The 15,034-nt window shown below is 37.1% G+C and overlaps 2 protein-coding genes across 3 annotated transcripts; one reads left to right on the top strand and one right to left on the bottom strand.

Annotated features, from left to right (window-relative positions):
• Window positions 1–2,141: 2,141 nt before the first annotated feature.
• Window positions 2,142–13,823, bottom strand: RB195_004922 (uncharacterized protein; the record flags this gene model as incomplete). 2 transcript variants are annotated; one of them, XM_064177146.1, is made up of 6 exons in its annotated part: window positions 2,142–2,157; window positions 9,122–9,271; window positions 9,725–9,801; window positions 10,684–10,836; window positions 10,887–10,923; window positions 13,771–13,823. In XM_064177146.1, 6 exons carry the CDS (start codon window positions 13,821–13,823, stop codon window positions 2,142–2,144), a joined length of 486 nt encoding a protein of 161 aa, XP_064034271.1. The 2 variants fall into 2 exon arrangements, with proteins under 2 accessions (XP_064034271.1, XP_064034272.1); XM_064177147.1 differs by lacking the exons at window positions 2,142–2,157; window positions 9,725–9,801; window positions 13,771–13,823 and adding an exon at window positions 9,344–9,393 and having other exon boundaries at window positions 9,118–9,271; window positions 10,887–11,006.
• Window positions 5,255–5,791, top strand: RB195_004923 (uncharacterized protein; the record flags this gene model as incomplete). Its single annotated transcript, XM_064177148.1, has 2 exons — window positions 5,255–5,378; window positions 5,571–5,791. The coding sequence occupies 2 exons, from the start codon at window positions 5,255–5,257 to the stop codon at window positions 5,789–5,791; spliced, it is 345 nt and encodes a 114-aa protein (XP_064034273.1).
• Window positions 13,824–15,034: the final 1,211 nt, after the last annotated feature.

The following is a 15,034-nucleotide window of genomic DNA, read 5'->3' as shown; positions in this document are numbered from 1 at the left end:
GCGCCGCGGCCCTGGCGGCGGCACAGGCGGCGCCACAAGCCCGCCCCGTCCCCTTCTCTCCTCCACATACGTTCTGCATTACAATACCTGTGATATACGCGCAATTATTGTTGTCTGTGATTGTCAGCACGCTCATATCACTCATTCGTTGTGTGATCGCCTTAATTACTATGAACCTACTAGAGTTAGTGGTATGGGCTGGCCGAGTTTGCTATGTAATTTATTGATTGATTGATTGACTGATTGATATTTAATCACATATTTATTTATTTATTCACTTATTTATTTACTGTGATAGCAATCAGATTATTAACCTGAATTAGAAATAAAACTGAATTCCTACATGATCAACAGATGATTGGTTGATTATATTACAAAGAAGAAACCGTGCATCGTTTTAGAATTTATTTTTTGTGACGTTTAAGCTTTGACTCTTCAGCAGTCTAGGAATGTTCGACCACACAATATAATTCAACAGGAGAAAAACTGTTCAAAACAAAGTTTGCTAATCTTCCAAATTTCCCGGGCACCTGATAGCGATTATTGATTGATTGCTAATTATTGCTTTATCTGAGAGAAATAAAGAAAATATTTGAGGAATGTATAATAGTTTCAAAAAATCACTACGATGCGATACAGAAACGTTCATGCTTCAATGAAAACTAGGACGCGTTCACCAAAATCAAATTCAACGAATCCATTTCCTGGTAAATATAACTTGAAAAAGAAGTATTTCTATCAAATTGCAAATAATTTAAAAATTCCTAACTAACTCATTGATCTCATTACAATAGAGGATTAATGAAATGAAGAAAAGAATAAACTATTTTGTATGAGCGAAAAAAAATATTTTGAAAAAAACCTATTTCTCTTTCTCGTCAAAAATCACACCGAACGTCGAGTCCTTTAAAAAAAACCTCAGAAAAATGGAATACTACGTGATGTAAGGTAAAGAAAAAGCCAGAACACTAAACGCAAGATCAATTCACTTCGATTAGAAAACGTTCGGTTTATTTTAAACCATCCAAAAAAAACTGCACTGTCCACTTTTCTCTCTGTGATGCTTATCAAAGCAAAAATAAAAAAAAATAAAAAAAAATAAAAGAGTCCTCTTTGAGTGTTCTTGCTAAGGAGATATTGTAAAGCAATAATTTCAACCTAACATTAATTCTATTCGTTTTTTGAAGATTGTGATGTCGATCAGAGAGGAAAGTACTTAAGGCATGAGGAACGTATGTATGTACCGGTGCAATACTTTCCAGTCCACCTTTACAATTACTCAAGAGACAGACTGCACAGTACATTACTGTTCGTGAAACTTTTCAAAAAAAAAATTAGGAAATACGCAAGAATTTGGAATTCATCTTCCTTTCTAATTATTTAGGAGGTGGGAGATAAGATAAGAGAGATGACCATTTAGAGAATGAAATAAAAATGCAGATGTTTGTGAAATTTTTCTAGCTCCTAGAACAGCCGACAAACAGGTAAAATTTCAGAAATTCTACAGCATCTTTATATCTCTAATTTAACTCCTCGTTTTCTGGAAAAAAAACCACTCTACAAAACTTTCTTCTTTCTCTGTTCCTTTTCCCTGTTACTTAAAACATCTCAAACGACCAGCGCTCGTCCTTCTGTCTGTGATTCGACTTACACTGCTGATTAAACAGTACACTTTAGTGAAAATGGTTAAGGTCTTAGGATTTCTGGAGTCTTTTTTTTTTCACAGACAAACTAACGCCTTGGCCGAACTGGCCACATTCCTTCGTCAACGAAAAAAAAAATAAAATACATATTAATTGACGCTGAGGAAACTAACCCCTTGGGTAAGAGTACGAGCAGAGTAAATAATCACATCTATCTCTAATTTCTGCGATAATTACAGGAAAAATAATCAAAAATGAAAATGAATGAGATCACCTGCCTACAGTAATTGTTGTGATGAAGACTGTGAAGGTGAACTTCGCAATAGTTCGCGCAGATCGAAAAAAAAAAATGATCGTGTCCCAGGATCGTTTCTAAAAGAACGAGGTATGTCTTCAAGTATAGCACAATCTTCAAAAATTGAAGTAGCAAGGAACTACGTTGAAAGACGGGAGGATGAGAAAATCAAAGGCCGTTTCCAAACAAATGTGCCAAGTTTTTCATGAGTGCAAATATCTGAATAGAGTAATCTTCAAAAATCGAAGTGGCAAAGAAATACGTTTAAAACTAAAGAAGAACTTTCTTACTTTATTTTTATTTTATTTTCTACTTTATAACTTTTTTTTACAAGTATATAAGCTTTAAGCTAAAAGCTTTATAAGTATAAAATAAAAACTGAATTTGATCTATTCTAACGATAACCGACAATTATTACGGGGAGGGTGACAAACTCAAGCATAAAAAAATTAAAGGAAGTAATGAAGTGAATAAAAACTAACTAGAGATTCACGAGAGTTTGTTTGCAATGCCAATATCGCTATATCAAAATCGCTTTCGCTCATTTTTTTTATCTGCCACGATTCCCGGAACAAATATTACCATTAATCAATCCACATTGCTATGAGGTGATGAATAATAAACCTTGAATAGGAAAGTATCAGGAATATAAACAGAATCTGTAAAAAAAACACATAAAACAAAAATATTTCCACAAAATTGTGACATTGAAAAAAAGTACGTTGAGGTGAATGAAAAAAAGTACGTTGAGGTGGAACTTTGTTGCCTGAACGCAATGATTTGGCGGATTTTACCGATAGATCAACGCTACCGCAGACCTTAGTTCACGCAAGATCGCATAAGGTGGCTGTGTCACTCACTATCCTGACCAAGTCGAAGCAGATCGATTAATTATATCCGACCACCTTCTTCCAAACCCTCCCTAAAACGCCTAAGGCTCAAATTCTTCGGGAAACTGATTTGAATCCTGAGCTCAACTGTGAATTGCTGCGGTAGGCTGGAGTGGAGATTCTACAGGTCGATCAACAACAACCAAAGGTACCCAACTTCGCGCATCTCTTCGTCAAATCCTTACATCATTCAGACTTTCCAATCGTCGAACTCGTGAACACTCGATCATTCGATCTCTGAATGCCTACTACAGCTTACGTAGCTTACGTATCTAGTCACTTGGATATGCAACCAAGCCGAGTTCCGCTTGATTCAGCCAGAAATCCAGCAAAGACGTTTCTTGATCAAATTTTCTGTGCAACAAACTGAACAATTACAGGCTACATTGAAAATCCATCAGTTCGTTAGAACTCTAGAAGCAGCATCGCTCGAGTTCTGGAGGTAATATTCGGTCAACTTAAGATTGAACCAAGAATTACAACTAAACATCCTCAACTTCTGAAAGCAGTAACTCACTGCTTTCGCTACTTTTTGGCAACTTCCTAGTTTTCTTTCTTGCAGTTCTACAAGACGAATTACTACCTTCCTTGAACTGTGTTCCTTGGGAGGTCTGCTGGAATTACTACTCCAGATTGGGGCCACTATATAATGCAAAGGATTGGCAGTTTTGCAGGTTTTTTTTTCTTGAACTCAGTCCTCTCATCAAATCTTCAAACACCTTTCCTGAACTCTAGGAACTTCTCACCGTCTTTTGATTGAGTTTGACTATTATCCCTCTTATTCGGTGAACGTATTCTATATTTCTTCTCGTGATTCCTTGAGTTTTGCAGCTGGAAAGATGAGTTTTTGTAAAGAAACATGGAACAACAACAAAAAAGTAACGTTTCACAGTCTATCCATGTACTCTCCACTGATCTATGCAAGCATGGCAATGATAATAAAATCAAAAAAACAGATATATTTGAAAATTTCATTCACAGGAAAAAAATAATAAATAATAAATGATAATAAAAATAATAATAAAATAATAATAAATAATAATATTCCCTTCCATGGCTAATCGGGTTTAATAATAATATTAAGCATATTATTATATTAATATTATTATTAATCCCCAATAGCCACAGAAGGGAATAACATAGAAAAAGTGTGCGTTTCAAATGAATTTACCAGTAAATACATAACAGACGATGCAGATGAAGAAAACACAAAGAAAAGTGTTCTCTTAACGATCATCCAATTCAATAAATAACATCACTTTGCGCTTCAGTTGTGTGCTCCAAATTCCGAAGCTAGCATAGTAAGAAAAAAAACCAATTGCATTTTGTTCAAGGAAAATGCACTATAAGATGATTACTTCGAGAAAATCTCAGCAGAAGGATATGCCTTCTCCACCACTTGCTTAATTCCTCCTTAATTTTTATGTTGACAAAAAAAAAAAAAAAAAAGTTACCTAATGCAAAACTTCCAAAATTAAATATAAGGGAAAAAAAAATTTTTTGGAAAAAATTTCCAAAAAAAAAACCCAAAAGAAAAAAAAAAAAAAAAAGCCAAAAAAAAAAAAAAAAAAAAAACCATTACCCATCTGGAAAAGGAATCTGACTGATTTTTGTTACAATTTGCAACATTTAATTTGCACATGTTTTGTTTCTGTTTGTTTATTCTCACACTTTTAGTTCTCAATCAGTGACGTATCCTCCATCAGTATTGACGTCCGGTCAGTTTGTAGATTTTATACCTGCAGAATTCCGAGGATTTCCAATCAAAGAATTACTGAATTTGTTTTTTAAGCTCATCCTCGTCAACGAAGTTACGTCTTTCCGCATGATGAGTCAGAGATCGGAAAAGTGTGCGGTGCGATATCCAGACTGGATGGCGCGGATAGTGAAGGAGCTTCACCTGAGCCAACTTCACGACATGCGCACGCGCGTTGTCCTGCAGGAAGGCTTTCCTCTGTAACCCTCTAAGCTTTGTAGGCACCCGGTCCAACTGCTCGCAGTACTCCTCAGCAGCGATGGTAGAACAATGTGGTAGAAGTTCATAATAAATAACTCCCTTAACAGCATCACACCACGAATCTGAGTTGGTACGGATTTCAAGTGGAGTATTCGTTTACGAGATCGTAGATTATGGAGAGGTGGGTGATTCCGTCCATTTCTTGCTAATTGGCGTTAAAAAAAACTGCCCGAAAGATCCGGCGCATGCACAAGGCTGGCGCGCTCCAATCGAACTCGTTGTGGAAAGTAGTGCGCCAGAATGCTCGAAACCGTATTTTCCGGGCCGTTTTTTACTACAACTGGGAAGAAATGGGCGGAATCAACCCCCTCTCCTTAATCTACGATCACGTATACGAATACTCCACCTGAAATCCGTACCACCTCAGATTCGTGGGGTGATGCCTTTAACATTCCATCAGCAGCACAAGATGAGCTTCACGGACTCCGATCGAGACCCTTGGGCCCTTAACGAGACAGAGAAAAAGCGGTCATGGAGGGTGATAGAATATGGACTGAGACGAGAACCTTGGGGGCATTTGATGAGGGATATTGGTATGTGGTTGAAAGTCCCCTCAAAGAAATATCGATATTATTGATATGGACCTCCCCTGCAACCGCCTCATAAAACTGTGCATATTCTTTGCCAACAAGGAATCTATTTGGGATACACTAATAATCGATAGCATTAGGCTAACAGGCTGCTATAAAAATAAATTCAAAAAAAAATATCGAAAGTGGCTACAGAAAATCGTCTTCGCTTCTCTGGTCATACACTGAGGAGACCAGGAGATCGTCTTGTTCAACGAGTTCTGAAGAGTTTGTCGGGTTCAAGCTGGAAGAGGCCACCTGGCCGAAAACGGAAGTTCTGGACTGAGGTGGTGAAAGAGGACTTGAGGACACTCGGCGTGGATAGGCAGTTCAGGCGAGACGTAAAGTTTCGCAGAATATGGAATAGCGACGAATAGACTGATTTTGTTCAAGCTCTCGCTGAAGGTCGAAAAGGTTGGGCAGAGCTAAGTTAAGGGACGGCACACCTCAGCGAGGATGTGGGTAATGGCGTCAGGCGATGACATCAGCCCGCCGATTACATCTAGTCAAGTGATAGGTATTGTAATTGTTATTAATTAATCTATAGTAAAGTTAAAAGATAAAGTTTCTGGCGTTAATCAATCCGCTTGGGATGCGCCTCCGCGCTCACTTTAATTCAGAATTGTTTGAGGTTTACGAACATGTAACTGGCCTATACAATGACCTGCGGTGGCTAGCCGATGTGTCAAGTCAGTGTTTTTATTCTCCAGACAAGTCTTGTACCAATTTTTCGATAAGGGCTTGGTGAACACTAGCGCGGATTCGAACCTCCGATCGATCGTGCAGGAAGCGGAACCTCTAACCGCTACACTACACACGCTCTAGTTAATGTATCATAATTTATAATAATTAATAGCAGAACAATAATAAGAACTACCAGCTTATTAACTAGAATAAATAGAATAATTAGAATTAGCAACTTATCAATTGCGCGAATAAACAACATGATTGTTTCAAATATCTTCACATGCAGAATTTTTTATGTTTGTAAACAAATAGCAGCACTTCTTAGAAGTTAGCAAAATAATTCTTTGGACACGTTTTGAATCGTAAAAGAAAATTCATTAAAAGTTCTTGCAAATGGCGTTTGCAGCAGTTGCAAAAGTTGCTCGGGAGAATTCATTTATTCCAATAAACTATTCTCGTCGTAATAATGAAAGCGACACGACACGATTTTCACCTGCACTCCGAGTCCTTCATAGATCAAAGCTTAGATTTTGCACGAGCCATATAAATCTCTAACATGAAGCCCGATCATCCGGGGTACTTCGATTTCCCCTGGTGTGCTTTTATTTGTGTTCGATGGAAGAGATGCACAATTTACACAGGGGACATCTATAAAACTCTCTCTATTCACACGATTTTTTTTCCTCCATGGTGTTGACGTTGTGACGCTAACATCAGCGTGAAGCATTGTTCATTGCGCTGTGAATCATAAAATCACAAATCACGATCGTCACGAGAAAAATACATTTCAAACACCACGAACTTTCGTCATCGTAAATCAATAAATTTCGGAAATAATCAATAATTAATCATTTAGATCTTACAAAGAGCTTACATCTTGCAGTTTCTCGCAAATTTCTTTGAACATCGAGTGGACATGTTTTTTTTTTTTTCAAGAGGAAGAGATCTATTGAATGGTGTTGATTTAGTACAAAAAGTCTGTGTTGTTCAAATTTTTTAAACAATTTTTTTCAAACTCCGTTAACCTCTGTGGAAGGTTGATACCAACAATGCACGCCGGTTCACCAGTTGCCTAAAGCCACACACCGAGCTACGACTGTGTTCCCGCATTGATAACTGCATTTGAAAAAAAAAAATAGAAATAAAATAATTTTAAAAAAGACTACAGGGAAGAATGTTACATCTGCAGAGCGATATTCTTCAGATTTGCGAGTTTTGTTTCTATTCTGCTCCTTTTATTTTTTTTTTGTTCTTCCTGATTCCTCGCTTTTCAGAATTAAAGGCATCACCTCACGAATCTGAGATGATGCGGGTTTCAGGTGGATTATACCTGTACGGGGTCGTTCACTATGGGGAGGAGGGTAATTCCGTCCATTTCTTCTTAATCGCCGTAAAAAACGGCCCGGAAGATACGGCGTGTGCACAAGGCGGGCCCCCTCCAATCAAACTCGTTGTAGAGAATAACGCCCCGAAAAGCTCGAACCCGCATGTTCCGCATGTTTTTACGGCAATTTGGAAGAAATGGACGGAATCACCCTCTTCTCCACAATCTACGACCCCCTGTAGGCGTAACCCCACCTGAAACCCTCAGCATCCCAGATTCATGGGGCCTTTAAAGTAAGGTCATCAAATGAAAGAAATTACGATTAAATATTTCCCACGATCTCATGGTAAAGAGATCTGATGGGTTTCCAGTGGCTCTTCATTGTTCTACATCATTTATTTGCTGGATTTTTATTTTTCTTATTTTTATTTTTTCTTTTTTTATTTTTCGATGAGATCGTAGAAAACGTTGTTCAATGGTAATAGTCTATTCGACTTGATGACTTCAATTTAATTTCGAAGAGGAAAAGTGCAGGTGGAACGAAATCGATTGCAAATAAAGTACGAGGACATGGTGACCAATGTGAATAGAACTACCAAAATTTGGTCCCAGAATTACGTCAAGGATCCACAGCTACATAGGCAGGGTCCCATCTTCAATTCAATTTCACTGAATCTTCAATTTCAAGAATTTGCGAGAATTTCAAAGATATTCCCGGAATAAAACAAAATATCCTAAAGAATATGTCGTTCTGCATGTATAACACTCTTTTCTGTACTTATTCCCTTTCTTTTCAAACACAGTATTCAATCCGGTAACACCGCAGTAGTTCAGGGGTACTGTTCGGCCTAAGGAGCCGGGCTGGAGTGCTTAGATTATAATAAAGTGTGGGTAAAAGTGTTCGACGTTGATCAATCCGTTTGGGATGCGCCCCCACGTTCACTTCAATTCAGAAGGAGGGGGCCTTGGGCCCCTATCCAGAAGGGCTAGTCGATGTGTCAAGTCAGTGTTTCTATCCTCCCAAACAAATCAGGTACCAATTTATCAACACTCGGAAGGATGACATCCTTGGTGAGCACCAGAGCGGACTCGTACCTCCGATCGATCGTGTAGACAGCGGATTCTCTTACCGACTGTACCCGCCTTGATGATAATAATCTTCCACAAACGCTGGAGGAGACTGTGATAAAAATTGAATGACACAGAATTTTTCAAAATTAATACAAATCACGAGTTCTGGAAAAAAAAACATATTCACCTGATATTTGAAAAAAAATTCTGAAAAATTGTAAGAAGTAAGCACTTTGTAAAATCACATAAAAACATTTTCATTTTCACAGCTTCAAACCTGACCGTAGCTGAAGCATATTATGGAAAAATCAAAAAAGAAAATCCAAGGACAGGAACCGTTCTCTAGAGGTGAAGCGTCTACGAAAGTCATACCTAATTTGTGAACAATTCACTAATTTCCAGAAAAAAAAATGATTGTTTACCATTTCCACACTGAGTGTTCTATGATCTCGTTTTAAGAAAAAACAGCAAAGTGCTGCTGCAAAGTTATTCAATTTGTACGCGATTTCGATTCCCTGCTTTCGTCACAAGAAACGGCAGCGAATATTATTTCTTTCTTCGATACACCTCGATGTATGCATTAATAACTCAGAGGTAAGCTGAAATTCGATCTCGCTGCACTCACTCCACGGTCTGCACTTGCCGAGCAACGATGAATGACGTCTTGTAAATGTTGGAACGATTCTCCGGAGTACGCTGCTCCAACAAAAACAATGCGAAGCGTTCATCACTAAGTACGTGACGTGTTGACCCTGGCAACCCGGATAGGAGCACCCTACAAAGCAAACGAAACGTGTAATAGAATTTCCGATCCACCACAAAGCGGTCAACAAAGCACCGCACTAACAGCGTCCTCGTTGCCCTTGGATGCAGGTGCGGTAGATCGGATGGCTTTTGCTGGAAACTTTGCACATCCCGCATATCTTTTCATCGGATTTTCGTCACATTTTTTTCCGAGAAAATCTAAAACTCATAATCTAATATCCGGATTTTTATTCTCAAGCTGTTTTTCAACAGTAAAAATTGCACCTTGACCTAATTATTTCCGTCTAACCATTCGAAAACCTTATTATTTTTCTCATATGAGTTGAACTACACTACTAAATGGATTTCGCCAACAGTCATTAATTTTAAGAACAATTTAAATGTTTTTTCTTCACTTTTGCAAAGCATCCACAACAGATGAGCATCAGACCAAGAATTTTTTTAGTTTAAAACGCTAACTGACCTGAATACGGCGGCAATTCGCTCCAAAGTTTTGATTTTTTTAGGCAATACTGCTCGAGTTGATGGTTCGTTTGTTTTCTGTACCTTCGATTTTTAGGACGAGATGGATCCACTGTAGCACCTCAATCAATAGTGGTCAGGTTCCAATCGATACTGCTCGGATCTTTCCACGAATGACAATGAGCCACGAAGTGATTCCCTTATCCTCCTAGTTTTGTTTGATTATCAGCGGATTTCCAACGCAATTTATACAAATCTATTTTTCCCCGTGTTTCTTCACCACTACCTCATCCGTCACCGCGTTCATTAACCTCAAACGAACTCTAAATTAAAGTCGAACGCTTAGGCGTACCCCATAGCGATTGATCAATTCCGTGAACCTTACCTTTCGCTTTAAGGTAATTTTAAATAATAAATAAGTACAATGTTCGTTAGTGTAAAATTTTTTAAAAAATTCATTGATTTTATCGGAGTTATTCAAATTTTGAAAAAAAAAACACTTTCCTTTCTCAAAACTACTTTCTCATTATGATACTACTTTCAACCTCCAATCTTATAGCGCATCTTAGTCGAACGTTTAGTTTTTTTTAGTCTTTTTTTTAGTTTTAGTTTTAGGTTTAGTTTTTTTTTAGTTTTTTTTTTAATTTTTAAAAGTTTTTCTTGATTCGCATCCTTACAAGGATTTGAATAAAATTTCGCTTTACCAGAAACATTCCTAAACATCTAAAGATCTAACCGATCAATCCAACGACTTCAATTCAAACTCTAATCCCCTCCTAGTTGTTGTCAACCAAGGATCCCGTTCCACTTCTGAGCTCGCTCTGAGCTTATGGGCAAAGTTTCAGGATCATCTGTCCAGTCCTATCCGATTCCTGGCCGATCTCACTCCCTCTCTCGAACTCGGTTGCAGCAACGCTTTTGTTTGCTCGCCAGCCCATACGCCTGTGCACAAATTCCCACCTGCTGCTCGCCACATTGATATTCTTCTTCCTTTGCTGACACGGACACCACTTCCGACACTTCGTGGACATAGCGGATGGCATAGTGGAAATTGGCTACCGCCAGAATGAACGGAGGTCCTTCACCTTCAACTTTACCAGGATAACTGTTATCCTAAATATTGTGACTTTGATGACCACAATTCCCATAGGCTACGAACTCACCAAGGCTCTTCGAAATCTCACAGTCACGAGCGAAGTCCTAAAAAACCATCCAGATTTCACAGCTCTAATTACTCTACCTTTATCGTCTTTCCCGTCAAATAACACCGATTTTTTCCACATTTTTTCGACCGTTTTATATATTTGATTGCCATGGGACCTTAGTTCTCATGGATTTTTCGAACCGAGCAAAGATTGCAAATTACTTTAAAATGGTTTTGAAGAGAGAGATTTCTTCTTACATTCAAGGTCAACATCTTTTCACATGAGAGTTTTCAAATTTTTCACCACATCTACCGTAACCTTGTTTGAATAAGATAATGGTAACTTGGTGATTTTCGAAAGCATAAAAGTGGTCGTCTTTTCATTGGCGTTGGCTTATGCTTCTATTATTTCTATTCATTGTATTTTCCTTTACTTGTATTTATATATTTTCTCAGCACGGAATCTTTCTATGTATCTCCGATGAGCTACAATAGTGTTCAAATCAATAGATAAAACAGAAAAATCCGCACATCTCCATCGTTCCCAGCGCCTCGTTTTTTTCCCTCGATGAATAAAACCTTCTCGCATTTTCCATACTCAAGATTCTCAAAATCAACAAACTTTGAGTTCCGGAAACCTCCTTTTACTTAGAGTTTCCCGGAAGAGGACCGGTCTGACGCGTATCCTGCATCAAAGAGAGCGACCCGCATAGATCATGGATTCCAATTCCAAGAAAGTTCGATCAGCTAATCAGATCAGATCGAACAGCTAACAACTATTAGATCATATCATTACCTTATACTAAGTTTGACTAGCTTACTTTACTAACTTTATTTCAATGATTAATATTTATTTATTAATATATTTATTTAAAAATTACAAAGTAGCCGGTGTCCTCGAGAAGTCCAAAGAATTCAGCGAGTACGCAGGAAAAAAAAGTGTGAGAAACTCGTTTGCTCTCCCGCTCTCAGGTGGTGGTAAGAACGGTGCGGCGCGCTCCGGTTATGTGTATACATCAGTGAACGTTCTCATGTAGGTGCACGGATGTGGAAAACTTCTCAATTCCCTCTAACACCTCTTTAAAACTACTCTATTCGATTCCTCAGGATGACTGAGAGATTCTTTTACTTTTCCTAAACTTGCGAATCAAAAAATATCTCATAGAGCTTTTATAGCTTTATCTCATATCTATTAAATATATATCTCATATCATATATACTTTTATCTCATAGCTTATCAAAAAATATTTCAAGCTTCCACCCCTTCTGGAATCGTTTTTCCGTGTATTTTCTTTTTCTTTCTTTCTTTCAAATTTCTCAACTGCACTAATCCTACAACTACTCCCATAAATGACCACTAATAAAACTAATAACCGTAGCAACATCACCTTAGTTACGGCCGTTTATTGTACTTTTTTCATCTTTCGGTCTCTAAGAGACCACCCTGGTGACAAAGCATTTCAGCATCCGAGACTACCGGCTAACAAGTTATGTTGTTAGTGTCTGTTGACAAAACAATTGTAGAACTAAATCAGTCAATCTTCATAAATTTGTTTGGTTCTACATTCATTTTGTCTACTAATTTATTTCTCCGACCTTTTCCATAATTTTTGCTTAGAATTCGATCAAAGACACGCAGCTTTTGATTGATTCGCTTGAGCCGTAGCCAAGATTAATATTGATCTTTCTTTATTATCTCTCTATCTCTATATCTTTAACGTTTCGGCGTTTTCGCCTCCCGTCTGAGCCTGGAAAATCAAATCCATGAGTGATTTATCCTCTTAAACGCCTCATCACCTTACAGAAAGCATTCAAACGATAGGCGAACTCAACATATCCGTTAGCGCTTACCTCATTTGCTGGAATTTGGAAACGTAACAGACCACCACGTAGCACAACTAGGAGTCACAAGGGTTTTTATAATGGAACTGACGGCCCACCGCGTAGATCCAAACCCGCACAGATCTTGATATGGGACTAGATCGTTTGTGCATTCATCCTTTCAGTCGCAACGCACTCATCCTTTAATTTCTTAGATTTTTGGACCGTTGACAGTAAGCCAAAATATTTACAGTGTCCTGCGTTCTATCACCTCGTACTCGAAGGATACTACCGTAACACATCTACCTCTTTCTCAAGCTTTATGACAAATTTCACGGTGTGCTCTGAGCGCGCTAGAAATCTTTGATTTCGTGAGCTCATCTAAAAATAAAAGATAGCTCTTTTGTAAGTGACATGGTTGAATATTCTTCTTCTATTCTTTTGAGCCTAAGAAATAAAGGACAGAAAAGATAAAAATTCTTTTTTTTTTCTTCTACATTTGACGAATACAAATTAACCGATTAAATAATAGAAATGAAATAAATAATAAAAAATAAAAGCAAATAATATGTGCTACTAATCTTCCATACGGCTCACCTAACCACTTTAGAAGACTATTCTTCAAGCAGTGATTGATTGGCAGCCGACTGTGGATGCAACTAGCTGTCATTCATAGAGCCTGACACTTACTTTATTTTTTCTAATTGCACAGAATTGCAGGTTTTTTTTTTGCTAATTCATTTCATTTGTCCCTAATTTTGCATCGCTTGATTAGCTGATCTAATTATTCTATTTGTCTATATCATTGCGGTTTCATTTCGTTTTTCTTGCCTTTTATTTATTTATTTTTTTCTAACGATCGCCCAAAAAGTGAGACATTGCGAAAGCATTTCGAAAAAAGCGTTTAAGCATAGGAAAAGTTTTAATAAGGCTAGAAAAAGAACCAGGTAGCGTTTAATAGTTAGTAATGAATAGATAAATAAATTTTAGTAACTAGTAATAATTAGTAATGAATAAATAAGTAAATTTTAGTAATTAGTCATGAATCAATTTAAAAGAAAAGTTTTAAAAAGTAAACTTACCTTAAAATCCCATAGATAAGTCCGCTTGACAAAGTGAGCGCTATCAGCATCATCAGCGCTATCAGAAAGTTCAACTAAGTTGTTTTTGTTTTGATGTTTTCTTGCTTGAAATTAAAAAAAACTCATGAGAAAACCTTTGTCAAACAGGAGCAACAAAAAAAAAAACACATGCATCTTCCCGCAAAAATGAAAACGAAATTATCTATGGGATTTTAGGGTTAAAAAATCAACAATAATTGATAACAGATTAATAGTGTTTAGTTATGAAAAAAAAAAACAAAAAACAAACGAAGCAAAACGAAATAAACATTCTCTTACACCAGTCTTCTTCTTCACTTGGGCTCTTTTTGTTAAAATAAACATGCACAGCAAGTAAACAAAAGTAAAAGAATATGAACACTTCCCATATTAACTTACATGCCAGTTCTTTGGTTTCGTCCATCCTCCTATAATTTTTTGCTCCTCTTCTACAAACTTTTTTTAGCAATATGTTGTTAATTTCTTAAATTCACTCAAGTATTCTTTTTTCGTTTTTGTTTTGTTTTGTTTTCTTGCATCCCTGCTCCTGCTTTCATAAACTTTAGCAATGTTCTATTAATTTTGTAAATTCACTCAAGTATTTTCTTTTTATAAATTAACGCTTCAACAGTTCACCTCGCCCTTGACTCTAATTTCCTCCAAAGCGCAATTCACAACGGGAAAAAATTGAGGGGAGCATTTCAACAAAAAAAAAACGTTGGAAAAATGGGAAAATTATACACTTAGGAAAGGACATGTATATCTATTTTCTTATAGAATGTACATAAAGACACGAGAACTAGTTCTGTTCGATGCTGGTAGTATTTAATTCTTTGAGAGACGAGAATATAATAAGTACACTATACTACAGTAGTAATATAGTATATGTATACAGCAATACGTGCCAGAAAGCACAGATCCGTCATCTCTTATCAATATGCTACATATTTTATGACAATGTCAATAAAAAAAAACACTTTCCTTATGAGCGCTGATTAATTCTGCAGAGTACATTTAGACTATTACACAATTAGGAACACTTGAATTAGTCGTCCATTCAACCATTTAAGGAAAAATCTAAGGATAAAAAGTGAAGGATTTAAAGGAATGAAAATAAAATAGGATTTATGATAAAGGATAAGTATAAAGTGTCTGGCGTTAATCAATCCGCTTGGGATCCACCAGCGCGTTCACTTCAATTCAGAATCGTTTGAGGTTCACGAACGTGTAACTGGCCTATACAATG

This window comes from Necator americanus, chromosome I (genome assembly GCF_031761385.1).
Source record: "Necator americanus strain Aroian chromosome I, whole genome shotgun sequence".
Lineage (NCBI taxonomy): Eukaryota > Metazoa > Nematoda > Chromadorea > Rhabditida > Ancylostomatidae > Necator > Necator americanus.
Note: the sequence above shows the minus strand (reverse complement) of the source record. Positions and strands in the feature narration are given on the sequence as shown.